The 27,605-nt window shown below is 40.6% G+C and overlaps 1 protein-coding gene across 2 annotated transcripts in view; it reads left to right on the forward strand.

Annotated features, from left to right (window-relative positions):
- Window positions 1–27,605, forward strand: part of SMYD3 (SET and MYND domain containing 3) — a 446,381-nt gene that overhangs the window by 155,753 nt on the left and 263,023 nt on the right. The window contains exon 1 of one of the 2 annotated variants that reach the window (XM_060753935.2): window positions 21,401–21,462. The exons of the other annotated variant lie outside the window; for it this stretch is intronic. Coding sequence (XP_060609918.2) covers window positions 21,418–21,462 — 45 coding nt within the window. The 5' untranslated portion in view covers window positions 21,401–21,417. Of the gene's footprint in view, window positions 1–21,400; window positions 21,463–27,605 lie in introns of those variants that run through there. 2 annotated transcript variants of the gene reach the window in all.

Raw genomic sequence — 27,605 nt, forward strand, 5'->3', positions numbered from 1 at the left:
GAACAGATGAATAAAGAACAAGTGAATAATAATAATATAACAATAACTTTATTGTTGTACCCTGCTTCCATCTCTCCGAAGGGACTTGGGGCAGCACATGGGACCACGGAGGTTTAAATACAATCTGGTTAGAAAGGATGCCAAAATGGCTAATTCCAAAATTACAAACATAACCATATCATATACAGACATGAGTTTTTATACATTTGGCAACTATTCAAGTTTTCTCCCTTCGCCTGCTCCCTTTCCTGATTGACCAGCGGAGAGGCTGGCCTGAAGCAGCACCTTGATTGTCTGGTATTGCGGTGACATTGCTGCCTCTAGGCAGGGTTTCTCCAGCAAAGGGGAGGAGATGGAAGAAGACTGGCCCATCAGCTGTTGAGGGGGCGGCTCTCCTGGGAGAAGCCAGGCCCGGAAAAGTCCATTGTCCAAATCAAGAGATATAAATGGATTTTGGGTTAGCTTTTGATTGTTTCAGTCTCTGGCCATGGTGTCATGATGCCAGAGCTCTGCTGTTATTTCCAGCAGAGGTGAATCAAACAAACACCCAGATTTTGTTAAATAGTTTAATTAAAACAGCACTTACTTTCTGGCTGTTTTAATAGTCAAAAATATAAAACAAAAGATAGCACTCAGCCACAGAATACAAAACAAAAACAGTAAACACTGCTGCAGGTTCAAGATAATTCCGTGGTCAAAAGGTCCAGTCCAGTGATCAAACGCCAAGAGTTGAATAAACAAAGTCCAAGGATCAAGTGTCTATACCGTAGTCAAAAGCCAGTCCAAAGGTTCAAGGTTCCAGGATTCCAAAGGTTCAGGAGATAGGTCAGGACACCGAAAATCCACAAACCTGGGGGAAAACCAGCAGCATCTACCACCAAGATAAGACAATACTTTTATCCCAAAGATCAGTCCCAAGGCTAGCTGCTTATATCCAGAAACACCCAACTGCAACCCATCTCTTGCATATCTCCACCTTTAATTGCTTTCACCCATGAACTCTTACTTACAGATTACTCAACCCTTTAGAACTAAGACTTACATTAACCCTTCCATCACCAACTACCATCAACTGCAGAATATAATGACTGGAGTCATTCAGTCACTGAGACCTCTCAGAAAAGGGAAAAGAAATTACTTAATCTTATTTTGTTTAGGTGTCCTTGGTAAACTATAAATCTCTGGAGTGGGTTGTGTGTGTGTGCATTGTTTGACAACAACCAACCCTGTAACTCACTTTTTAAAGATGGTAGACACTTCATAGTGTGCTTTCAGGACCATTCCTTTGGGAACCGAGTGCTCATGAGAAATAACTTTTAACAATGCATTGTTTTGTATTGTATTTGTTTACTTTTTAAGTGGGCATGTTTTGAACTTGCTAGTGATAGTTTAATTATATTTTTATGTTTATATCTTTTTAGTGATGTGAAGATATATCTGTTATTTTTTTAAAGGGCTTCATTGTGTATTTGAGTCCTGTGACAGCATCTGATTACAAGGTTCAGTCCTATCTTCTTCTCTTGAATAGGAGAGAGACACATACACACACACAAATTTAACATTCTGAAAGTGGGGCCTTCATATCCTCTTTTGCGAAAATCAAATCGCTTGCTTAGAATAAGCTTCAGTGACTTAGTGAGACTCAGGTGTTTAACTTTCTCTTTTCCCATTCTTACTATGGAAACACTTTCCCTGGGATTAGAATTACACAAACACACTGAATAAAGCATGCAAAGCGGGTGGAAAAGAGGAGATCTTTCAATGAAAGCTTTTATTCTGAGCCAGCCAGTAATTTTACATTAGCAAAAGAGTATCTTGTATTTGAAGCCGCCTTCATTTGAATTTTAGGAGAAATTTCAAAGTTACAAAAACAAATTATAAGCCATGACCATGCTGGCTGTGGGATTCTGGGACCTGTAGGCCAAAAATATAACTTCTCCAGGCTCTGCTTTTAGTTTTGTGGAAAGATCTGTCTCCCTAAGAATTAGTGATTTTTTCCTCCTGATTTTGACATACTTATAAACCCATATTTTTTTTTCAAAAGGGTTTTGACTCGACTGGGTGGAGGGACTTTGATTTTGTTGCCTTTTGATTTTAAAGGTTTATCATTATATTGCTAGTTGGGTTGCTCTATGTTTTCTTGTATGCCAGACATTGGTTTGATTGATGCTTGAATTACCTTGAGCAATTGGAAATGGCATGGCATTAATATTTAATAGAAATAAAAATAGTGTGTTGAATTTAGATGTGGGAGGCCAGATTTGAATCTTTGCTCATCTGTGAAGCAACCTGGGTGTCCTTGGGCAAGTCGCTATCATTCAGCCTGATGTGAGAGTAATACAAATAAATACAAATGTAATAAGTAAATAAAACTCTTACATATCCAAGCAGCTTAGCTGCCAAGGACTGGTCATGAATGAGAATAGCTCATACATACATTTTGACAACGGAGGGTGAGTTGTGGCAGGTGAGGGTATTTGCATGAGGACTTGTGTTTGTTTTCTACTTTTCACATGTTTATAGAAATACTAGAATGGCCTTTATTTTTATTCCCTATTGTGCAAGCTGCAGGCATCCTCCCTCCCTGAACCAAAAGCTGAAATCTTCCCTTAATGGCAACTTGGCCTTGAGAGAAAAGCAAAATCCAATCATGAATCTTGCAGTGACATCTGGAATTTGACAGCTCAAAGAGCGTTTAAAAATGGTCCTCAAAGTCTTCCTTTCCTTACTAAAAAGGAAAGTGAGATGAATCTGGGAATATTAAACTTCCTATAATAGCAGGGGTATTTCTGTCTATTAGGGTGTCACTATGTGATTTCTTTCCTCTTTCTTAAGCAGGGACAGAGCTATCTGTGTTGATATCACTGTGTAAGAGAGCACTAAAGGTGTTTGTAATATGTGCCTTGCTCCTAATTGCAGGTAGAGTGTAGCCAAAGTGGTCCACTTAAAAGAAAAAGATTTCTCTTAAAGCTTACATAGAAAGAGAAAGAGACCATTTATTTTCAAAATGTGCTATAGAAGGAAACTGGGCTGAAATAATAATGTGCTACATATTGGATTGGTATGGAAGGACTGAATCCCAGAGATGGGCACAGAGATGAGCAGAGTACATAGAACAGGGATGAGTCCCAGAGATAGGCACAGAGAGCAGGCCCTGATGACTTTACAAGGCTGTGCTCCAAGGAATATAATTAAGTTTAATACTTTAAACATTGACCACATTTGCATAGAGCAGTGTTTCTCAACCTTCATAATGCCACAACCCTTAATACAGTTCCTCATGTTGTGGTGACCCCCAACCATAACATTATTTGCACTGCTACTTCATAACTGTTATTTTGCTACTGTTATGAATCGTAATGTAAATATCTGATATGCAGGATGTATTTTCATTCACTGGATCAAATCTGGCACAAATATCCAATACACCCAAATTTGAATACTGGTGGGATTTGGGAGGGATTGGTTTTGTCATTTTGGAGTTGTAGTTGCTGGGATTTATAGTTCATCAGGAATCAAAGAGCATTCTGAACTCCACCAATGATGGAATTTAACCAAACTTGGCACACAGAGGTCACATGACCAACAGAAAATACTGGAAGGGTTTGGTGAGCTTTGACCTTGAGTTTTGGAGTTGTGATTCACTTACATCCAGAGAGCACTGTGGACTTAAACAATGATAGATCTGGACCAAACTTGTCACAAATACTCAATATGCCCAAATGTGAACACTGGTGGAATTTGGGGAAAATAGACCCTGACATTTGGGAGTTGTAGTTGCTGGGATTTATAGTTCACCTACAATCCAAGAACATTCTGAACCCCAGCAACGACAGAAGTGGGCCAAACTTCCCACACAGAACCTCCCTGCTTTGAAGGGACTCACTGGTGCAAGCCTTCTTCCAACCTCGCATGCTCTCCCTCACCCACACATGTGCACCACACTGCCATGCACTGAGCACACATGGTCTCCCCTCCCCCACTTGTAGTCTCAGAAACTACCCTCCTCTTGACTGAGAAGCCAGCCAATCACAGTGGAGGAGAGCTTCTGGTGGGAGGATTCATCATCTGTTTCTAAAAAGGAAGAGAAGGACAAGTGGAGAGATCTTCAGCCTTCTCTGCCGAAGGGGTTCCTAAGACCATCAGAAAGATATGTTTTCTGATGGTCTTTGGCAACCCTTCTGAAACCCGCTTATGACCCCCTCCTGGGGTCCCAATCCCCAGGTTGAGAAACGCAGGCATAGAGCATGGCATTCAAATAAAAAAAGACACCAAGATTAAAAAAGCAAAATATGTAGATTTTTCCAAGATAGCCCTTTTTGACTTAAGATTTTTTTTGCTCCCTTGAAGAATGGAGAATCATAGCTACATACGAGAGGGGCCCACTGCCCAAAAGCTTTTTACCAACTTAGTTTTCTCTCTCTCTGTTGGCTCTAAACAGTAGGCCTCTCCTTTTTTGTCCACGCATCCCATGTTCGTTGTTTTTGAATGCAATGTTTTTAAAAGTTGCTTTTCAGGACACTTATCTAGGCCTAATTAAGTATGAAATGGAAATGTAATGCTGGATTTTGTTCCTTAAGTTTATTAAATGAATAGCATAACTTTTGGAAACTTGGCAAAATTTCAGTGGCTGCTTCCAGACTATGGAATTAAGCATAGCTACGGCACATACTTTGATTTTACAAAGCCCTGGTGGCACAGCGGGTTAAACAACTGAGCTGCTGAACTTGCTGACTGAAAGGTTGGTGGTTCGAATCCAGGGAGTGAGGTGAGCTCCCATTGTTAGGCCCAGCTTCTGCCAACCAACCTAGCATTTCGAAAACATGCAAATGTGAGTAGATCCATAGGTACCGCTTCTGCAGGAAGGTAATGGCACTCCATGCAGTCATGCTGGCCACATGACCTTGGAGGTGTCTACTGACAATGCCAGCTCTTCAGCTTAGAAATGGAGATGAGATGAGTGCCACCCCCCAGAATCGGACACGACTAGACTTAATGTCAGGGAAAACATTTGTCTTTACCTAACGGCATGTGCTTTGATTTTACAAAGCTATTAACATGCTATCTGCAAGAGATGGAAGTAATTTATGTTGTTTTTATTCGTCACACAGATCTCCCATTACCTTGAAATTAAGAATGAAGATGCAGTCAGTATGCATGCGAAGCATTTGTTTCCCTAAATAGCTAGAAAAAGTTAACATATTTCTGCTATTTGTATCTAAAAATTAAGAACTTGCCTTAAATAAAATATTGATTCACATTTTGATATTTTTCTGTGGTTATTTGGAGCTTAATTTGGGAATAATTGTAGTCTCTTGAAATTGTTGGCAAATACACAAACTAATCAAAAACAAACCATCTGTTTAAATGTCAGCCAAATTATTAAACAACATTGGAATAGCAGACAGTGATGTCATAGAAAGCATGTTATAACAATATGTTAGATTATCATTAATGAAAAAATAACCCCCATGATAGTATGTTAAAAAATGGGAAATCATCACCATGTCTTCTACAGATGTACTTAGAGATAAGTGCCAATGAATCCCATGGCATTTACTCATAGGTAGCTGTAATAGGATTCATACCCAAGTTCCACAAGGTGTTGGGACAGGCAAAGCTGCTGGACCTGTGGTCATCTCCACATGGGATTAACCCGTGAGCTGTTTCTAAACTTCTTGTTGAATAAAAATCAGTGGATTCTTTTGAAGAGGAAAACATACAAAGGTCTTCCAGTTCCAATTAATCCTCACTCAAGAAACAAGAACCTTGGGAGATTGTGTGCATATCATCTTTTGGTTTACTCTCTTGTTTTGCCCTGACTGTTGTAGTTCAGCCTGAGACTGATGGGTTCCCTGATGTTTTAGAGAGGGTTGTGGGATTGCCTGTGGAATTATCTGGGGCAGGAAGTGATGCAGATTTAAGTCAAGGGAATGATGCTTCTCTCAGTGAGAAATCTGACTCGAAAAGTGCAGGTCTTCACTGTCAGTCAAAGGAGTCAAAGACTGGAACATTAGATAGGGAGTTGGATGAAGAGTCAAGTGATACTTGAAGGCTCCCAGGAAAAAGCACCTGGAGATACAGAAATCAGCAAAGACCTTCATTTACAGATCAGAGTAGAAAATAGGCATCACAGGGCAGAGCGATTGCATGGGAAAGTTGGCGAGACAATTCTTGGGAGACTAAATGCTTTCATAAGTGGCTTTTAATTGGCAAGTTGTTTACTTTAAAGTTAGTTCAGGCAAGGTTGCATTTTAAGTAAGAAGCTAGGCTTGAATTCCTGGTTCATGTTTCAAGTCAAGCCTTTGGTTTTGGGATTCAAGTATATTGAATCCCAATATACTTGGGATTTTACATTCATGATCAAGTTTTACTAAGGATACCTTTTGCTTGTAGACTTAAGCTGTTTGTGTGATTTTTGGCTATTCCTGGACTGCATTTACCTTTGAATCTTTTGGATATACCTCTTTTTCTATAGTTGATTTTTTCCCCTACACTTTGATATGTTTTACAATAAACTGTTGGCTTATATTCTGGACTCCTGCATGGTGCTGTGGTCATAGGAGTTTCCAGGCCTGGGGTGCAACACTGAGTATTCTTCTTTACTAGTGGTTTGCTCACTGCCTTTTGGTTTTCCTACTTCTATTCTGGTTCTCCTATTATATTATGGCATTGTATTATTATTTCATCTCAGAAGCATTGTATATAAAGCAGTGCTTTTGGGTTGAAAAGATTAGCAGTTTACAAGAAATGTTGCCCAGGAGGCGCCAACTGTATTTACTCAGTCTTTGAGGAGGCTCTTTCCGTGTCCCCCAATATGGCATAATATGTTATATACACTTTCCTGAGACTGCATTACAAAGCTCAGTCTTCTCCCCTGCTCTTGGCTCCTATTTGGAACTCTTTGCTGCCTAAACTAACCACCACTCACATGCTTAGCTGGACTGTGACCAAATTCATAGTATAGTTTTATGAGCTTAGCAACAATAATTCATTTGACTAAAATAGCAATAACATAAAGCTAAATAAATTCCATTAGCTCTCTCTCTCTCATATGCATCCAGATATGTATGTGAAAGGATATGGGAAACATGAATGAAATCTTTATTATTTAAAGTCCGTATGATTGTTGAGTATTTTGGAAGAGCAGTAATGTCTCTGATAAAGAGCCTCTCTATAGTTATGTGACAGACTGGAGCAGACAAACCGCATTAGGGAGGGACTGACTGGCTTTGGCCTCATTGTTAAACTGAAATCTATTTTCTAAAAGGTTAAGTTAAATTCCTTGTAGAAACTAAGATGTTTTCATTGAATGAGGCTCTCCTGGGAAGTGATTTATAGAGGATTAACATACATTGCAAGGCGGTTATACAAGAAAATTAGAATATATAAAGAAGATTTTATATAACCCAACTTTTAAGGGGCTTGCCTTTTTAAGCCAGCTTTCATTCCATAAGGCAAACCTTGTGGCTGAGGAAATCTGTAGCCGAGGGCATTTCATGGCAAATGTGACTGTAGCCTTGGGGCTCTGTGTACGCATGCATGCACCATGGTTTGTAAATACAGTAGTACCCCATATCCATGGTTTCATATTCTCCTGCTCCAAAAATACCCCCAAGAAAAATTTCTATGCTTCTCTATAAATAATAATAATTAAAAAAAACTTTATTTATACCCCACCACCATCTCCCGCAACGCGGACTCGGGGCGGCTTACATGAGGCCAAGCCCGAACAACAGATTACAATAAAATAAAATACAAATTGCAATAAAATAAACAACATAGCATTAAAGTATAAGTCTCCAGTGCAATTTTATGACATGTTTCTGGCTCAAGTATAATCAAAACTTTGCTTTTGTGGTTATCCAGTTTAAGGGGCCATTGTGGTGCAGCGGGTTAAACCGCTAAGCTGCAGAATTTGCTGACCAGAAGGTTAGCAGTTCAAATTTGTGGGACGGGGTGAGCTCCTGTTTTTAGCCCCAGCTTCTGCCAACCTAGCAGTTTGAACACATATAGATGTGAGTAGATCAATAGGTACCTCTTCAGCCGGAAGGTAACAGTACTCCATGCAGTCATGCCGGCCACATGATCTAGGAGGTGTCTACGGACAACGCTGGCTCTTCAGCTTAGAAACGGAGATGAGCATCACCCCTCAGAGTCGGACTTGACTAGACTTAATGTCAAGGGAAACCTTTATCTTTACTAGTTTAAGGCTTTTATGGCGGATACATTCCAACACCTCCCATGGATACCTGAAACTGGAAAACAGCAAAGGCAACATTTTGATTATACTTGGGCCAGAAGTATATCGTAAAATTGTACTAAAGGACCTACAGCAGCCCACAAATTTTACTGGGGGTCTTGGAATGTATCACCCATGGATAAGGTGATCTTACAAAATCTGGTTTTCTATTCTTTATTGATCAGATTTGTTAGAGAACTTGGATCTTTGATACAGCATGCCTTCTTCCTTCATGTGTTTGTTTCAACCGACTATCAATCATATTGTCTATGATTTTGTTTAATAACTTCTCTATTTGGTATATGTGCTCAACTGGACTCTGTACTGGTTCCCTTGCCCTGGTAGATGGTACAAAAGTTAATGTTGTATTCAGGATGGTGGCATTCAGTTACATATATGACTCTCTTTCTCTCTCATATAAACACACAAATGACTTTCTTTAATAAAGAACCTAGAGTGCTAAAAAGAGGCAAAATTAAGAACAAACAAAAGGCATTTCATGACAGCCATTACAGAGGAGTGTTAAGCAGAAACAACAATCAACACAATCTGTTATAGCAGCAACAGAAAATAATTAAAGCCTAAGCAGTCATTCTCTGCTGAAATGTCCCTATACAACTATATCCCTCCCCTGATGAGAAAATGGTAATACTTGAAGGGTGAGGAGGAGAATGCGCTACTGCTGCTTTGTTGATAATGGGCACCTTAGAATCATGCTGTTTCATGTGTCTCTCCTCGCTTCCCCAGCCTCAGCTCTCATGTCTGCTAAACACTCTCCTGCTGCTGGTTGGTATTGCTGTACTCCATCCTTCCTCAACCTGTTGCCCTCCAAATGTGTTGCACCATGACCTCCTCACAAACACCCCACCAAGAATGGTATATTGGTTAGAAATTATTGCACTCCAACAAAATTTGAGGGCACGAGTTTGGAGCATATTGCTTCATTTTTCCCTGGTGGAACAAAATGTTGTAGTTGCAGCAAAAGACAAATCTAAGGAATGACTGGGAGAAGAAAGACTGCCATGGGGTTATCTTTTACACATTTTTGAGCAAAGTTCTGTGTTTTGGCACTGGTACAGAACAATCTTGTCTATAATTAAAACAATATATATATATATTTAAAAAATCTTTATGTTGAAACAATATGTCACAACCTATATGTTGTTGTTCTAACTCAAGTAGATCCATTGAGGCAATGGTAACTTGATAAATCAACTATTTTTGTAGGTTTCATTGATTTAATGGATTATTCTATGTCAGACCTAACATTTAGGATCAAATCCACCATTTAATAATTTTTCTATGGTTTTCTAATCACAGGACATATGTTTTAAAGATCCAGGATTTTTCAACACATATTCTTTTTCATTATTTCAATATATTTTCTGGATGTTTGCATGTGTTTTGATCTTTACACACATAGATAAGAAATGCATCGTATCTCTTGACATTAAATCATGCTTTTTGGTACTTAGCAATGATGGCAAATCTTCAGACACGTTTCCTTGCATATTTCTGGCTTCCCACATCCTGATGCTTTTAACTCTTCAGGGAGCACTGGCTGTGGTTTGGGAGTTAACAGCGTGCTACTGGCGTTTGTAATTTCAAGATTCCTCATGAAAACCTCTCCATATCCCCCTCCTTTCAAACAAACCCTCTTCTATGGAAAATACAAAGTCACATCATACAGAGTAGAGATTCTGTAGGTTGCTTCAGAATGGGAAGGTACTATGAAATTGCAGTGGTTTTGATGGGGGGCAAAAAACCTTTGAAGCATATCGATTGGCTCCAGTAGTACATTGAGAAGGAATTGGGCTAACCAAATTCAACTGTTCTCTGCCCTTCAAGTGTTTTATGTACAGTGGATACATAAAGAAATACTAAGACCTTTGGGGTCTATTTTAAACAAACCTCTGTCCAAAGGAATAATGTGATGGATTCATTTGATAGTAAAGCGACACCATTCCCAGAGAGATGACAGCCTGATCTTGAACCAAAGGTTACCAAGGTGTCCTGAGTATCTTTAGAAGTAATACTTGTAAAAAGTTGAACTATTCTGACTGTCATAGAACAATCCACTCTTAGCAGGACACTCAAATGTATTTTGTAATAAACTAAATCTTTTTCTAGGGAAAGAACCTTACAGATAGGAGTTAGTAGTGAATCAGACTCTTGAATAAATATAAATGACCATCCATCCCAGCTTTTGTCTCCCTAAATAACAACAGCAATTTGGATACCTATGGTGTTCTAAGATAGAATACATTTCTTACACGAAAGGTTGAATATCTGAAAATACTCAATTTCAGATTGTTATTTTTAATACCAGTATTTGCAGCTCTTACACAATGAGCTATCTTGGAGATGGAACCCAATTCCAAACATTCAATTAATTCATGTGTCATATATGCCTTATATGCATAACCTGAAGGTAATTTTCTGTACAGCAATATAATAATTTGTGCATGAAACAAAAATTGGGTGTACACTGAACCAGCCAAAAGCAAAAGTTTCTCTAAATTAGGCACTTTGGAGAATTTTGGAATTCCAGATAAGAGATACTAAACCTGGACATAACAGTATTTATATTTTTAAAAATAGTTGATTACTTCTTCTTAATTAATTACAGACATTAAAATGTGGATATAATTATATGCATTAATTATGAATGGGCATTGTCACTGAAATATGATTGCAGAGCTTTTATAGGGGACTCCTATGTTAATGTATAAGAATCCTATTTCAAAAATACTTTTCATAAACTCTTAACCAATTCACTGTTGAGAACCTCCAGTTTAAAACTAAAGAAGAAGGCTGTCATTATGATACACACACTTCCAAATTCCTTCTTGCTGATCTAGCTAATTCTTTCCTTTGTTGAAAATATGTCTGTAAGTTTTGTTTATGGAACAGACTGACCACAATACTGTGTTACGAAAAGCCATTTCATCACATCAAACTGTTCTGCTATCATTAATGTTAACAGAACTGTTAACTGTTAATGTTCTGTGACACATTATCAGATATGTAATTCTGTGAGAATGGAGATGGAGCAGACATTCATCACCTTGTGTTTCTATGGAAACATTGTTTAACCTGCTTATATAAACCTGCTTACATAAACATGTCAGAAGAGATGTGGCAAAAAAATATTGCTTCCCCCCAACATTGCACACATTTTGTAGCCTTTCACTTTGACGTTTGTATATAGGAAGAATGTATAGTGTATAAGTTGCTACTTGTGTGGAATTGCATTCTCACATGAAGGGCCTTCTCTGTGTAGATGCCCATGTGCCATGTGCATACATGTATATAATCTGGGGACTATACAGTAGGCTAGACATTGGGAATAGGGTTGCTTGGTCTGGCCCTGTCTCTGCTTTGTATTTAAGAAAGCTGGTCAAATGCCTAATTTCCATTTTCTAAGACAACTGATATAGTAAGGCAAGTGTTTCAACCAATAGTGTTCAGCAAATAATAATAATAATAATAATAATAATTTATTCTCCTTTTCTTGTTGCTTAAGGTGGTGGGGGTACAACATTGTTGAAACAACTAAGTCGAACAAAGCACTACTAAAATACATATAACAAAGCTGGTAGTAAGCACTCCTGACCATTGCACCTACCTGGACTGACCCTTGGAGAGACAGATCCAGGTGTACTTCCGAGCTGCTAACACAATCTTGGGGAGGGGGGCGGGCGGCATAACCCCACCCAGAATTGTTTTTCTTCATCCAGCGCATTATTTCATCCACCCCATTACCTTCTTCAGGCATTAGTTCAGAGGAGACATGCTATCTTTAGCTAAAGCTGATCTTGAAGGCATGGGGAAATATATTTAGGTGTCATCAGCATACTGAGAACACCCTTCTCCATGCCTCCAGATGATCTCTCCCAGTGACTTAATGTAAATGTTAAAAAGCAGTTAGAATAGAATGTTGCCCCCCTCGCCACCCAGTGGCATGCCAGATATCAGCAGCTATCTGCAAGCAGCACCATATGGAACCTGCCTAAGAGGTTTTACCAGAACTACTACAACACAGTGCCTCCAATTTTGAATCCTCCAGGCGTTCCAAAAGGATATCATATTCAATGGTATTGAGAGCTGCTAAGAGATCTAGAAGCACCAACAGAGACACACACCCCTCAGTGTTAACAAAGGACACACCCCTCAGTGTTAAGACGGAGATCATCTACTAAGGCGACCATAGCCACTTGCACACTCTATATTTGTAAACTCAATATAGTGCTAAGGAGATCAGCACAGAACATAATGCTTCTTTATCTTAAGTAAATACTAGAATTACCTTTTCACCATTTTAATATAATTGCATTTGCATTCCTTATCCATTGTTGTTTACATTTTTAAAATTACATAATTATAGTATTACTAATGTTTTAAAATAACGAAACCAAGCAAACAAAGGAGGAATGATAGGAAAATAAGTTCGTGGCAAACAAAGGCAGATAGGATAAGCTAAATGTATTTGTAGTGCAGATCTAATGACCCAAAATGCAGCTAATATATGTTGGTTGTGGCTTCGCATTGAAGGGCAAAATAAGACATGTGATTGTCCACTCTTTGATCCAGTGCATTTGAACAAATGCAAAAAAAAAATAGCTACCAAATTTATTGGCAGACTTATGTTTGATCTTAAGCTTCAGAGAGAAAGATTCATTAACATACAGAAAGGTCTGTCATATTGCATTTATATGCAGGGTGCAGGACAACAGTAAAAAGATTAATGTATGCATGCGGATATATGTGTTTGTGTGTGTGTGTAGGCATGCAGAGGGTATTCAACCCCATAAAGGTGTATAATTGTGGGCAAGAGTAATTTTAGAGTGTTATGAGGCTATGGCAAGATTACGATATGGATTGTTAGAGGTTCAGATATTAACCAAAAGGGCAAAAGCAATGTAAATAGAAATTCCAAAACAAGTCCTAGGCTCATCATGCATGATCTGTTAAACTTTTAATGTGAAGCCCCTTTCTGTTTCTGTTTTGCTGAAATTTGAGCAAAAGAAGTAGGACAGCATACTGCTGCAGAAGTCTGAACATTGGACTTTGATTCTGAAGATCAGAACTGGAATCCTTGTGGGCCACGGAAGGCAGTGACAAACTCCCTCCGATCAAATCTTAATAAGTTCACTTTGGGTAGCTGTCTAAGTCGAAAATGACTTGAAGGTACAATGACAGCAAGTAAAGGGAGACCTATACTGGGACAACATTGTGCAGGGGGAGGTGGTCTACTCATCTCAGCTGTGACCTCTTCATAGAATCATAGAATCACAGAGTTGGGAGAGATCTCATGGGCCATCCAGTCCAACTCCCTGCCAAGAAGCAGGAAAACACATTCAAAGCAGCCCCAACAGATGGCCATCCAACTTCTGTTTAAAAGCCTCCAAAGAAGGAGCCTCCATTACACTCCGGGGCAGAGAGTTCCACTACTGAACAGCCCTCACAGTTAGCAAGTTCTTCCTCATGTTCAGGTGGGAACTCCTTTTCTGTAGTTTGAAGCTCTTGTTCCACTTCCTAGTCTCCAGGGCAGCAGAAAATAAGCTTGCTCACTCCTCCCTATGACTTCCCCTCACATATTTATACATAGCCATCATGTCTCCTCTCAGCCTTCTCTTCTGCAGGCTAAACATGCCAGCTTTTTAAGGCACTCCTCTTCAAAAATCTTTGTGCAGAAAGTTACAGACTGAAGACCTATTGGCATGGAGAAATGCAAGCAGAAGTCAGGACGAAAGACAGTGGTAAGGAACAGGGAACAGAGCTAGGCAGAGTGCTTGTAATATAGACAAACTCATTGAACTGGTCTTGATGAGATCCTGGTATTGCCTGGATTGGCCCTGTGTGAGCTTATTGGACTTTTAGGTAGGCTGGTATTGCTGTCCACATTTCATTCTTGAAAGCTTTTGAAACAAAGCCCATTAAGCATTCAGCTGGAATAGAGCACTTGGGAGCACAGCACATGAAGTCCTAGAGCAGATAATCCACTTTGATTTTTCCTCAACCCTTTATAGGCAGCATCGGGGAGGTGGGGAAAGAACAGAGGTATTTTGGTTGTTTTTCTAAAGACCATTTTAAAATTACTTTTGTTCATTAAGAGGTGCTTACTGTGTAATGCCTGATATGTAAAATATAAAATCACAAGCATCATATAAAATTGGGTAATAGAAGATGCCTATAAACTATACCACTAACAACAGTATCAGCCTTCAGTCTCCATTTTAAGAGAGGGAAATGGGCATACGTATTTTCTTGAATGTTGAAAAAAGGAAAGGCTACCTATCTTCTGCTATTTTTTTCATGGCAAAATGTATGGTACTATCCCTGAGAATAAAAGTAGGAACCCTCCCATTGCGTCTCAGTTGTGAAGGAAGAATCTCTAAGCAACAAGGAAACAGCAGGAATCAGCGATTTGTCAGAGAAGTATGCTGGTCAAAGATAAGTTTCCAGGAGTAGCATTTGTAGGACATTTCTCATTGTGTGTCTTGCCTTACACATTTCAGTTATGGAATGAGTGGTAAGGATGAGGGAGACAGTTCCTATTGCCATGGTGCAATTTTTTTGTTGTGTGAGGAGCGACTTGAGAAACTGCAAGTCGCTTCTGGTGTGAGAGAATTGGCCATCTGCAAGGACGTTGCCCTTGGGATGCCCGGATGTTTTTGATGTTTTTACCTTCCTTGTGGGCGGCTTCTGTCATGTCCCTGCATGAGGAGCTGGAGCTGATAGATGGAGCTCATACGCGCTCTCCCCGGATTAGAATCTCCGACCTGTTAGTCTTCAGTCCTTCCGGCACAGGGGTTTAACCCACTGTGCCACCGGGAGCTCTATGGTGCAAATGCCAGCTATACAAATGTCTGGGGACACTGTTCAAGAGAATACATAGCTCTGGGATAGCAATAAAAAGAAGATTTTGCTGCAAAAACAGAATATTGTTTGGAACATAACATAATCCATTATTGTTTCCTTCATATGAAGTGATACAGGAATGTGATGAAACATATCCATATGACCCATATAGATATATGATAAAGAGAAATTAAGTGTATGAAAGGTGAACAAAAATATGGCCAGTGAAACTAATAGTCACAAGGTGATCTGGTGAGCAATTCATCATGCAGCCAGAGTTTACTTACAAATCTTGTCCTTATGATAGATCTTACATCATCTGCCTTTGAGCTTTACTGCCCATAGATGGTGTAGCCCAGACAGTAACCACTTTGTCCTGTAATTACTAATCGGATATTTATTTGTTTGTTTGTTTGCTTATTCGAGTCTGGAGCGACTTGAGAAACTGCAAGTCACTTCTGGTGTGAAAGAATTGGCCGTCTGCAAAGACGTTGCCCAGGGGACGCCGGGATGTTTTGATTTTTTACCATCCTTATGGGAGGCTTCTCTCATGTCTCCACATAGGGATTCAGAGCAGACAGAGGGAGCTCATCTGCACTGTCCCCAGATTCGAACCTGCGACCTGTTGGTCTTCAGTCCTGCCAGCACAGTGGTTTAACCCACTGTGCCACCAGGAGCGGATGAGTTAACCCAAGTGAGATATGACAAGAAATCCAGAATGTTTTCAGATAGAATCATAGAATCATAGAATCAAAGAGTTGGAAGAGACCTCATGGGCCATCCAGTCCAACCCCCTGCCAAGAAGCAGGAATATTGCATTCAAATCACCCCTGACAAATGGCCATCCAGCCTCTGCTTAAAAGCTTCCAAAGAAGGAGCCTCCACCACACTCCGGGGCAGAGAGTTCCACTGCTGAACGGCTCTCACAGTCAGGAAGTTCTTCCTAATGTTCAGATGGAATCTCCTCTCTTGTAGTTTGAAGCCATTGTTCCGCGTCCTAGTCTCCAAGGAAGCAGAAAACAAGCTTGCTCCCTCCTCCCTGTGGCTTCCTCTCACATATTTATACATGGCTATCATATCTCCTCTCAGCCTTCTCTTCTTCAGGCTAAACATGCCCAGTTCCCTAAGCTGCTCCTCATAGGGCTTGTTCTCCAGACCCTTGATCATTTTAGTCGCCCTCCTCTGGACACATTCCAGCTTGTCAATATCTCTCTTGAATTGTGGTGCCCAGAATTGGACACAATATTCCAGATGTGGTCTAACCAAAGCAGAATAGAGGGGTAGCATTACTTCCTTAGATCTAGACACTATGCTCCTATTGATGCAGGCCAAAATCCCATTGGCTTTTTTTGCCGCCACATCACATTGTTGGCTCATGTTTAACTTGTTGTCCACGAGGACTCCAAGATCTTTTTCACACGTACTGCTCTCGAGCCAGGCGTCCCCCATTCTGTATCTTTGCATTTCATTTTTTCTGCCAAAGTGGAGTATCTTGCATTTGTCACTGTTGAACTTCATTTTGTTAGTTTTGGCCCATCTCTCTAATCTGTCAAGATCGTTTTGAATTCTGCTCCTGTCCTCTGGACTATTGGCTATCCCTCCCAATTTGGTGTCGTCTGCAAACTTGATGATCATGCCTTCTAGCCCTTCATCTAAGTCATTAATAAAGATGTTGAACAGGACCGGGCCCAGGACGGAACCCTGCGGCACTCCACTTGTCACTTCTTTCCAAGATGAAGAGGAAGCATTAGTGAGCACTCTCTGTGTTCGTCCACTTAACCAATTACAGATCCACCTCACCGTAGTTTTGCCTAGCCCACATTGGACTAGTTTCCTTGCCAGAAGGTCATGGGGGACCTTGTCGAAGGCCTTACTGAAATCCAGGTACGCCACATCCACGGCATTCCCCGCATCTACCCAGCTTGTAGCTCTATCGAAGAAAGAGATCAGATTAGTCTGGCATGACTTGTTTTTGATAAATCCATGTTGACTATTAGCGATGACTGCATTTGTTTCTAAGTGTTTGCAGACCGCTTCCTTAACAATCTTTTCCAGAATCTTGCCCGGTATCGACGTGAGGCTGACCGGACGGTAGTTGTTTGGGTCATCCTTTTTTCCCTTCTTGAAGATTGGGACCACATTGGCCCTCCTCCAATCTGCTGGAACTTCTCCCGTTCTCCAAGAACTCTCAAAGATGGTTGCCAATGGTTCCGAAATGACTTCCGCTAGTTCCTTCAGTACTCTTGGGTGTAGTTGATCTGGCCCTGGGGACTTGAACTCATTAAGAGCGGCCAGGTATTCCTGGACGACTTCTTTCCCAATTTGGGGTTGGATGTCCTCCAATCCCTCATCCACTCCATCTTGCTGAGGTTGAAGACTCTCTTTTTGTGAGAAGACCGAGGCAAAGAAGGCATTAAGTAGTTCTGCCTTTTCCCTGTCCCCTGTCAGCATTGCCCCATCTTCTCCTCGAAGAGGTCCTATCGCCTCCTTGTTTTTCCTTTTTCTACTGACATAAGAATAGAAGCCCTTTTTATTGTTTTTAATGTCCCTGGCAAGTCTGAGCTCGTTTTTTGCTTTAGCTTTGCGGACCTTTTCCCTACAGGTGTTGGCTATTTGTTTGAGTTCTTCTTTGGTGATTTCTCCCTTTTTCCACTTCTTGTGCATGTCTCTTTTGTGTCTTAGCACAGTTAGAAGTCCTTTGGACATCCATTCTGGCTTCTTTGCACTTGTCCTATTTTTTCTTTTTGTTGGCACGGTTTGCAATTGCGCCTTGAGTATTTCACTCTTGAGAAATTCCCATCCATCCGTAGCTCCCTTGTCTTTTAGTATCTGTGTCCACTGAATGCTGCTCAACGTTTCCTTCATTTTTTGGAAGTCAGCTCTCCTAAAGTCCAAAATGCGGGTTTGACTTGTCTTAGTTTCGGCCTTCCTTTGTACCTCAAATTGCAGGAGCACATGGTCACTTGCCCCTAAGGATCCTACCACTTCGACCGCATCGATCAGGTCCTCCGCATTTGTTAGGATGAGATCAAGAGTAGCCAATCCCCTTGTTGCCTCTTCTACCTTTTGGACCATGAAATTGTCTGCAAGGCAAGCGAGGAATTTGTTGGACCTTGTACTCTTGGCCGAGTTTGTTTTCCAGCAAATATCGGGATAGTTGAAATCGCCCATGACTACTACATCTCTTTTCTGTGCCTGTTTGGTCAACTGTTGGCAGAAGACTTCATCAAGATCTTCCTCCTGGCTTGGGGGTCTGTAGTAGATGCCTACAACGACATCTTTTTGAGTCCCAGTTCCCTTGATTCTTATCCAGATGATTTCAAGCTGGTTTCCCAGATTGCTGTCTTGAATTTCTTCTGCCGCATAAGAGTTTTTGACATATAAGGCTACTCCGCCTCCTCTCCCCTTTGTTCGGTTTCTGTGAAAGAGGTTATACCCCTCGATATCTACATTCCAGTGATAGGAGTCATCCCACCAGGTTTCAGTGATGGCTATGATATCATATTTGTGGTGTAGTGCTAGAAGTTGGAGTTCATCTTGTTTATTTCCCATGCTCTGTGCATTAGTGTAAAGACATGTGAGCCCCTGGGATCTTCCCTTGAGCTGTTTAATTGGGATTATTCCCAAGGTGCAGAACCAAACTGAAGTTATGTATTTAGACACAGAATATATACCAGGTATATGTTGTGTTCCTGTGCCAAAGTACAGTCACAAATAAAAATAAAGCCTTATATTTGTTTTTGTTAGAGATTATGTATTACTCTTCACAATGGAGGTCAATCATAGAGTCGAGTTGTCTGGTGCAAGGCTTATTCTAATTTCTTCACATTTTTAACACCTTTATCTTTGACCATGTATCCCCTACTATAAATAGCAATCTGCTTTGAAATCACTCTCCTCTTTACTTTCAAAAGTTGTTTATACTTTTATAGTTGTTTGATCTCAACCTATATGAGTAAGGTAACAGTACCTCATGGAGCATCCAGTCCAACTTCCACCAAGAAGCAGGAAAATTGCATTCAACGCACCCCCGACAGAAGGGGACTCAGGGCAGAGCACAGCAAATATATGGCACACATTCTATGCCGGAACAGAAAATAACTATAAATATACACAAACACTAAAATCAGTTACATCTGCTTTAAAATCAGTTGTTTAAAACCATCTCAAAACACCATGCTGGCTCCGGTCAGCAGACTAGGTTTCCTATTATTGCCTCATTGCACTGCCCAAAGGCTTGTTCTGACAGCCAGGTCTTTACCATCTTTCTGAAAGACAGGAGGGAGGGGGTGATCTAATCTCGCCAGGAAGGGAGTTCCATAGCCGGGGGGCAATCACTGAGAATGCCATCTCTGTCATCCCCACCAAACGAGCCTGTGATGGTGGTGGGACCAAGAACATCTTAGTCTTCACGGTGGTTTGTAAAGGGAGATATGTTTGGACAGGTAAACTGGGCCGAGTCCGTTTAGGGCTTTATAGGCCAGAGCTTTAAAATATGCCCAGTAGCAAACAGACAGCCAATGGAGCTAATGTAACATGGGAGTTGCGTGCTCACTGTATGCTGCCCCAGTTATTAGTCTGGCTGTCTCTTGCTGGACTATTTGAAGCTTCTGAACAGTTTCCAAAGGCAACTCCACATAGAATGTGTTGCAGTAGTCTGGCCTGGATTTAGCAAGAACATGGACCACTGTAGTCAAGTCGGACTTCCCAAGGTGCAGGCACAACTGGTGCACAAGTTTTAATTATGCGAAAGTCCCCCTAGTCACCACCACAACCTAAGGTTCTTCCTAAAGTTCAGGTGGAATCTCCTTTCCTGTAGTTTGAAGCCATTGTTCCATGCCCTAGTCTTCAGGGCAGCAGAAAACAAGCCTGCTCCCTCCTCCCTATAACTTCCCCTCACATATTTATGTCATGCGTTAGCATGAGTAGCATGCAGATTGACTCTAGCCCAGTTAACTGTGTGTGTGATGAATTGGCTCATAAAAGAAAAACACACGAGACTTCGGCTTAAAGTAGAAAAGAAAAATATTGTAGTATTGGCAGCATACAAAAACAAAGTAGCAGGATTACTGTTTCCACAAAAGTAACATGAAACAATATCTTCTGAGAGATATCACTACTCAGCTGAGATAAGCAGGAATCCTTGTCCTCTTCTCATGGCTGTGTCTTCGCAGGACATCTGCAGCATAGTCCCCGGCTTACACAAAGCAGAACGGCACAGAGGCATAGATGCACAATAGCATAAACGCACAATGGCAAAGAACTAAACACACAGTAGCTATCTTTATACACATGAAAATAACACTCTCAATTAACTCTTCAATTAACTGAAACAGCTGTAGCACAAACAGCCTTGAACCTTACAGCAACTTAAAGTTATAGCACAAACAACATTGATCCTTACAACAACTTAGATAAAATACGTTGCAACCTCTTAGTAGCAACAATTTATACATGGCCATAATGTCTCCTCTCAGCCTTCTCTTCTGCAGGCTAAACATGCCCAGCTCTTTAAGCTGCTTCTCATAGGGATGGTTCTCCAGACCCTTGGATCATTTTAGTCGCCCTCCTCTGGACACATTCCATCAATTCTTACAAAACGGTTCTTTTGTACAAGGAATACTTTCAGTAATCCCATTCTCTGTTGTTAACTTGGATGTTAAGGATAACACGTCAGGCATCTGAATGTTCTCTGTGGTTTGTGTATGTGATCTCATTATATTAACTTATTAATATGACACTTAATGGAGATGCTATGTGTACTTTACCCCCTGCCAGTATAGCTATTGCAATAGAAGGCCAGGAAATGTGTTGGGGTGAAAATACTGCCAGAGAAATTCAATCACATATGACCTTTGCTCGGGAGATGTTCTAAGATTAATGAGAGAGTATGAAAAACTTGAATATTTGATGTTATTTTGTGAGTTTTGCATTCCAAATGATATTTTGCAAATAGCTTCAGGTTCCTGTGGGGTTGCTGAAATGGCTGCAGAAGAATAAGGTGCAGCAAACAAACCCAATGAGCTGTTGAAGGAATTTTCCTACATCAAAGCAGACCCTTTCTCTCTGCCTGGGCTTCGTACTCTGACCTCCTCTGGCACGGTCTTCCCTCAACAATGATATTGTTTCAAGCCATTTTAAATTTTAGGAACCCTGAAAATTAAGGTGTAAGAAGGGTGTCGTGAGATTTCTCCTAATCTGCCGTAGAATAGCAAGGACAAAATTTTTCTTTGCTGTTGCTTAGCAACCTTTCTCGTAGCAGATGCACGCAATTGTTTAATGCCTGCAGTTCTGGCTCCTGTCAACAGCAAATGCGGGCTCCTGAAGTGGCAGGACAAAGTTACATTGAAACACAGGTAAGAAAGGAAATGCATTTCCCCTGCGCTTATTAGCGGACGGCGCTATGCTTTTCCCTCCTTTGACCATGTCTGAAGGCTTTTGATGAACAAGGAGAATCAGTTTTGTCAGTGTGGCCCAGAAGAAGGACCTGAGGCATTACAAATTATATATATATTTGTTCTAAAGAGACAGCCAACCCTCCTTATCTACAGATTCTGCTTCCACGGATTCTACGATCCATGGCTTGAAAATCCATGAAGTAAACCTTGATTTTGCCATTTTATATAAAGGTTACCATGCTTTCTACAACATACTGGAACATCCACAGATGTTGGTGTCCACAGAGGGTCCTGGAAACCAACCCCAATGGAAACCCATTGTAGGTCATCAATCCTCACATACTTCTACTATTTCTCAGTACAATTCAAAGTGCCAATCAAGTTCTAAACAGGCTAAACCTTGAGTGCTTTCAGACTGCCCATTTCTTGCATACATTTGATTTTCAAATTGATATAATGAATCAGTGTTAAAAACAACTATGCTTCAGCCAAAAATAGAAAAAAAGAATAAAATAAAATAAATAAAAGGGAACAATTTACAATGCCCATATGTAGTATTAGGATGAATTAATTAGTATGAATGTGAAACGCAAGCACATTCAACTGAAAAAAGAACAGCATATAAAGAATAACATTTTTGGAAAAATGATGCCATAACCTTTTAGACTGTGGTCAGCGGTTCAAATCCGGGGAGCGGGATGAGCTTCTGCTGTTAGCCCCAGCTTCTGCTGACCTGGCAGTTCAAAAACATGCAAATGTGAGTAGATCAATAGATATCGCTTTGGTGGGACGGTAACAGCACTCCATGCAGTCATGCTGGCCACATAACCTTGGAGGCATCCACAAACAATGCCAGCTTTTTGGCTTAGATATGGAGATGAGCTCCACCCCCCAGAGTTGGATACTAGACTTAATGTCAAGGGGAAACCTTTATTTTTTTTAACATTTTGGAAAATGGAAATCTCCATAACCTTTTGAAAAATAGCATTCATTACCATTTTGAAAAATCAAGAATCTCCCTGAGAAGAGTTAAAAACTTGCCTGGGTCAACCTTCTCCTTAGTGGTAAATAACCACTAGTATTCATGCAAGGCAATTAGGTTTCTCAGCTGTTAAACCGATATACCTAGATATCTCTTTGAACGGTTAGGGATAAAGATATGCCAATGCACAATAAACATACATGCATGCATACACACACACATATATAAAGAGAGCAGAGTTTCAGAAGTGTTCTTTCAGTTGCCTAAAAAAAACTACTCTCCCTTACAATATCTTAGTTTAAATCATGCTTTCAAGAGATAAATAATAATAATAATAATAATACTTTATTTATATTCTGCCCTTCTCACCCCGAAGGGGACTCAAGGCGGATTACAGTACACATACATGGCAAACATTCAATGCCACTTTGTATAGACAGTGTCCAGCTGTTTTGGTGCCATGAAAGGTTGGGTTCAAGTCCAGCCACAGGGGGTGCTGTCGCTCCATCCTCTATGACGAAGAGCCGTCAGGACTTCCTCCTTCCTTTTGGTTGTCCAGCATTTTCTGATCTTTTTTCTTTATGGCATTGTAAAACACTTCCCCCACTTTTAGTGGTACCTAATTTCTCTAATTACAGCTAAAGTTGTTTTCAACTGCTTAGGTAAACAGTGAACAGGGCTGACAGTTGGCAGCTCACATTGACCTGGGGCTTCCAACTTGCAACCTTTTGGTTGACAGATCTTATAGTTGCTGATGATTTACCAGCTGTGCTAAACCTCAATCTTCAAATAAGTAGTATTTGTTAAAATAACATAATTGGTTATTCATGTATACAGCATACAGGCATATTGCTTTATCAATCAAGCTACAGATAGGATTTGAAGTAGTTTCTTTATGTAGATAACACAAGGCATCTTTCTTATATTCAACAATCCAAAGTCTAAAAAGCATCTCTTTGTTCTGAGAGTCTAATAGTCTCTGTTTTCTTAAGGATTCTGTTTCATCTGACTTCTAAAAGCATACTGTTTCTATTGGCATCTAAACTTTATTGTTTCTAAAATGGAGTCTGAGTCCTGAATAGGTTCCAGATATGGTCACATTCTCTGCAGCCCCTCCCACAACATAGAGTGAAGGAAAACACATATACAGTACAGTGAGCAATCTCAATTATATACATAGCAAATAACTAGTGGAGGCTTGAAGAAGGTTGGTATTTCCAGCAAACATTATTATATATGGCTGCCACAGCTACATCCAATTTTCTGCCTTATGTGTCCTCAGACCATGTCCTTGGACTGATTCTAGTAGCAATAAATGAGGGTGTTGCTTTCTTAGAAGATAATGGATTTTTTAAATGCTCCAAATAAGTGCCCATTGATCATTAGCATGCAATGCGGTGTAATTATTCATTTATTCATCTCATAGAATTGACTTTGCAGAAGGTTCATGCAATTAAAAAAAGTTAAATAAGCCCTCTAATCTATCGCTACTTGCTAAAACTCTTGACCCTGTTTCTAATTTTTCTTTTGACAAAGCCATATATTATCAGTGAAACAAAGATTAGACCATGCATGAAGCCACTGGCACAGTAAAGCTTTTTTAAAAAAAAAAAAACTGGTAGTAATCAAACAATTAATCTGTGTACTCTGTAATGGAGATATTTGTGTTCTGTATTCATTTTCCCACATCATTATTTTGGTTAATTATCAACATGATAGAACTGAACTACCTGCCAGCTGCTTTCTCCTAAAATGCTTTTCTGGGGTGTTTGTATCACTGGGATGCCAAGAAGAAGAGGACTTTGTAATTCTTCATCTGTATTAAAATACCCTAATATGATTTCCCTACCCTGAGAAATTGAATGCTGTAAGGCAGTACTACTCAATTTGACAGTCTATGAATTAGTCATTGGCTACCAGTCCATTGCAAGTTTATAGGAAAAAATGAAATAGTTGTAGCCAGTGGGAACAAATGGGATGGTCCCTGGTATGATGACGACAACGACGATGATAATAACTTTATTTATATTCTGCCCTTCTCACCCTGAAGGGGACTCAGGGCAGATCACAGTACACATACATGGCAAACATTCAGTGCCATTTTGTATAGACAATACAGAGACAGACAGAACAGAAGGAGACGTGTTGTTCTTTCAACTCAATGTCCAGCTTTTTGGTGCCATAGAAGGTTGTGCTCGAATCCAGCCACAGGGGTGCTGTACAAACATTTGTAATCTCTGTTGCTACCTATAGACAGTGAAGGAAATACCATTATCATAAATAAATAAATAAATAAATAAATAAATATACACAGCATACTTGTGTAAAGGAAGAAATCATGTGATTGACAATGGATGGATTTTGAATTATGACTCTGGACTTGAACTTGGATTTGTCTCTTTTAAATGGTCTTTTAAACTTATGGTGTTTTAATTAATGTTTAACTGTGTTTTTATTGTTGTAGGTTGCCGGCTGTAATGGTTGCCGGCTGTAAGCCGCCCTGAGTCCCCCTCTGTGGGTGAGAAGGATGGGATTATTTTATTTTGTATCCAAAGCATTGCATAAATTAGTATAAAACTGATAAAAATAGAAGGTGTGCAGGCGGCTAAATACCTTTTGACCAAAAACGGGCAACAGTAATGGCAACAGACCTCTGAGGATGCTTGCCATAGATGCAGGCGAAACGTCAGGAGAAATGCCTCTAGAACATGGCCATATAGCCCGAAAAAACCCACAAGAACTGAGTGATTCCGGCCATGAAAGCCTTCGACAGTAATGGCATTGTTTGTAGCCTCCAACAATTCCTCTTCTGTACATGAGGCAGGGCACAATGGGCAAGCATACAGATACAGAGTTGTCTGTTCTGCTCCACAGTCACATAAGGTGTGGGTTTCTTTTAGGTAGTGCCATTTTGCCAGGTTGTCTTTTGATCTGCCCACTCTGCTTCTGAGTCTATTCAGGGACTTCCAGGTTGCACATTCTTGGTTTGCCCCTGGAGGATGGGATATAAATGTCTGAAATAATAATAAATAATATTAATAGCTTATTAATTGTACTTTTCAAATCCGGGGAGAGGCAGATGAGCTCCCTCTATCAGCTTCAGCTCCTCATGCGGGGACATGAGAGAAGCCTCCCACAAGGATGATAAAAACATCAAATCATCCAGGCGTCCCCTGGGCAACGTCCTTGCAGACAGCCAATTTTCTCACACCAGGAGTCACTCCTGACACGACCAAAAAATAATAATAATTGTACTTTAGACCCTGTAGTTGAAATACAGTTTATCACTATAATGTATTAAAAGTGGATACATGTGTATTTATATGAAAAGTGAAATCATAATTATGATTCTTGTAAAATTGACAAAAGCGATAGAGTAGGGTATTACTTTGTGTTTATATTCATAAGCTTGGAAGGAAGTATATCATTCTGTTTTCTTTTGCTGCATTTAGATTACTAAGTGCCATTGGAAGGTCCATACAGCAGAATATAAGCACTGATCCAATTTGCATTTTCAAGCAATCAGTACATCCTGAATAGGGACTAGTAGCTATTGAAAACCTTGTTCTCTGTACATTTATTTGAAAACTCTTCAAAGCACCTGTGTGAGTGGCCTCCTCCTCCAGACACTGTGTGGGACCATTCAGTAGTCAAACTATGTGCTCTGTGAAGAAGTATTGCCATCATTTGGATTGACCAGACCACCCAGGTTCTAATTGGATGAGAGAGGAAGAAAGGTATTGTCATATCCACTTTCTTCACCTAAGACTGGTTCTTCCTTTTTTATATGTCTTTTTATATGTCTTCCATCTTCAGCTGGTTTTCCATGTGGCCCCAAGCTATACACAAAGGGGAGCATTTTATTTATTTATCGTGTCATCAGCAACCATTGTATTACAATTCTAACAGAGCAAAACAAACACAGAGATTAAAAAGAAAAAAAAAAAACCACACAGATTTTGTAAATTTGGTATTTGGTTAAATGTCCTTTGACCAGTATCTGGCCACTTGGAGTGCCTCTGGGGTTGCCGCAAGAAGGTCCTCCATCGTGCATGTGGCAGGGCTCAGGGTGCATTGCAGCAGGTGGTCAGTGGTTTGTTCTTCTCCGCACTCGCATGCCGAGGATTCCACCCTGTAGCCCTATTTCTTAAGATTGGCTCTGCATCTCGTGGTGCCAGAGCGCAATCTGTTCAGCGCCTTCCAAGTCGCCCAGTCTTCTGAGTGCCCAGGGGGGAGTCTCTCATCTGGTGTCACCCATGAATTGAGGTGCTGGGTTTGGGCCTGCCACTTTTGGACTCTCGCTTGCTGGGGTGTTCCAGCGAGTGTCTCTGTAGTTCTAAGAAAACTATGTCTTGATTTAAGTCGTTGACGTGCTGGCTGATACCCAAACAGGGGATGAGCTGGAGATGTCTCTGCCTTGGTCCTTTCACTATTGGCTGCTACTTCCCGGCGGATGTCAGGTGGTGCAATACCGGCTAAGCAGTGTAATTTCTCCAGTGGTGTAGGGCGCAGACACCCCGTGATAATGCGGCATGTCTCATTAAGAGCCACATCCACTGTTTTAGTGTGATGAGATGTGTTCCACACTGGGCATGCATACTCAGCAGCAGAGTAGCATAGCGCAAGGGCAGATGTCTTCACTGTGTCTGGTTGTGATCCCCAGGTTGTGCCAGTCAGCTTTCGTATGATGTTGTTTCTAGCGCCCACTTTTTGTTTGATGTTCAGGCAGTGCTTCTTGTAGGTCAGAGCACGGTCCAAAGTGACTCCCAGGTATTTGGGTGCGCTGCAATGCTCCAGTGGGATTCCTTCCCAGGTAATCCTCAGAGCTCGGGATGCTTGTCTGTTCTTAAGGTGAAAGGCGCATGTCTGTGTTTTAGATGGATTAGGGATCAGATGGTTTTCCCTGTAATAGGCAGTAAGAGCACCTAGAGCTTCGGAGAGCTTCTGTTCTACCATCTCAAAGCTCCCTGCTTGAGCAGTAATGGCACGATCGTCAGCATAGATGAAACTCTCTGTCCCTTCTGGCAGTGGCTGGTCATTTGTGTAGATGTTGAACATGGATGGAGCAAGCACGCTCCCCTGAGGCAGGCCGTTCTTCTGTTTCCGCCATCTGCTTCTC

The sequence above is a fragment of the Anolis sagrei genome, chromosome 1 (assembly GCF_037176765.1).
Source record: "Anolis sagrei isolate rAnoSag1 chromosome 1, rAnoSag1.mat, whole genome shotgun sequence".
Taxonomy (NCBI): domain Eukaryota; kingdom Metazoa; phylum Chordata; class Lepidosauria; order Squamata; family Dactyloidae; genus Anolis; species Anolis sagrei.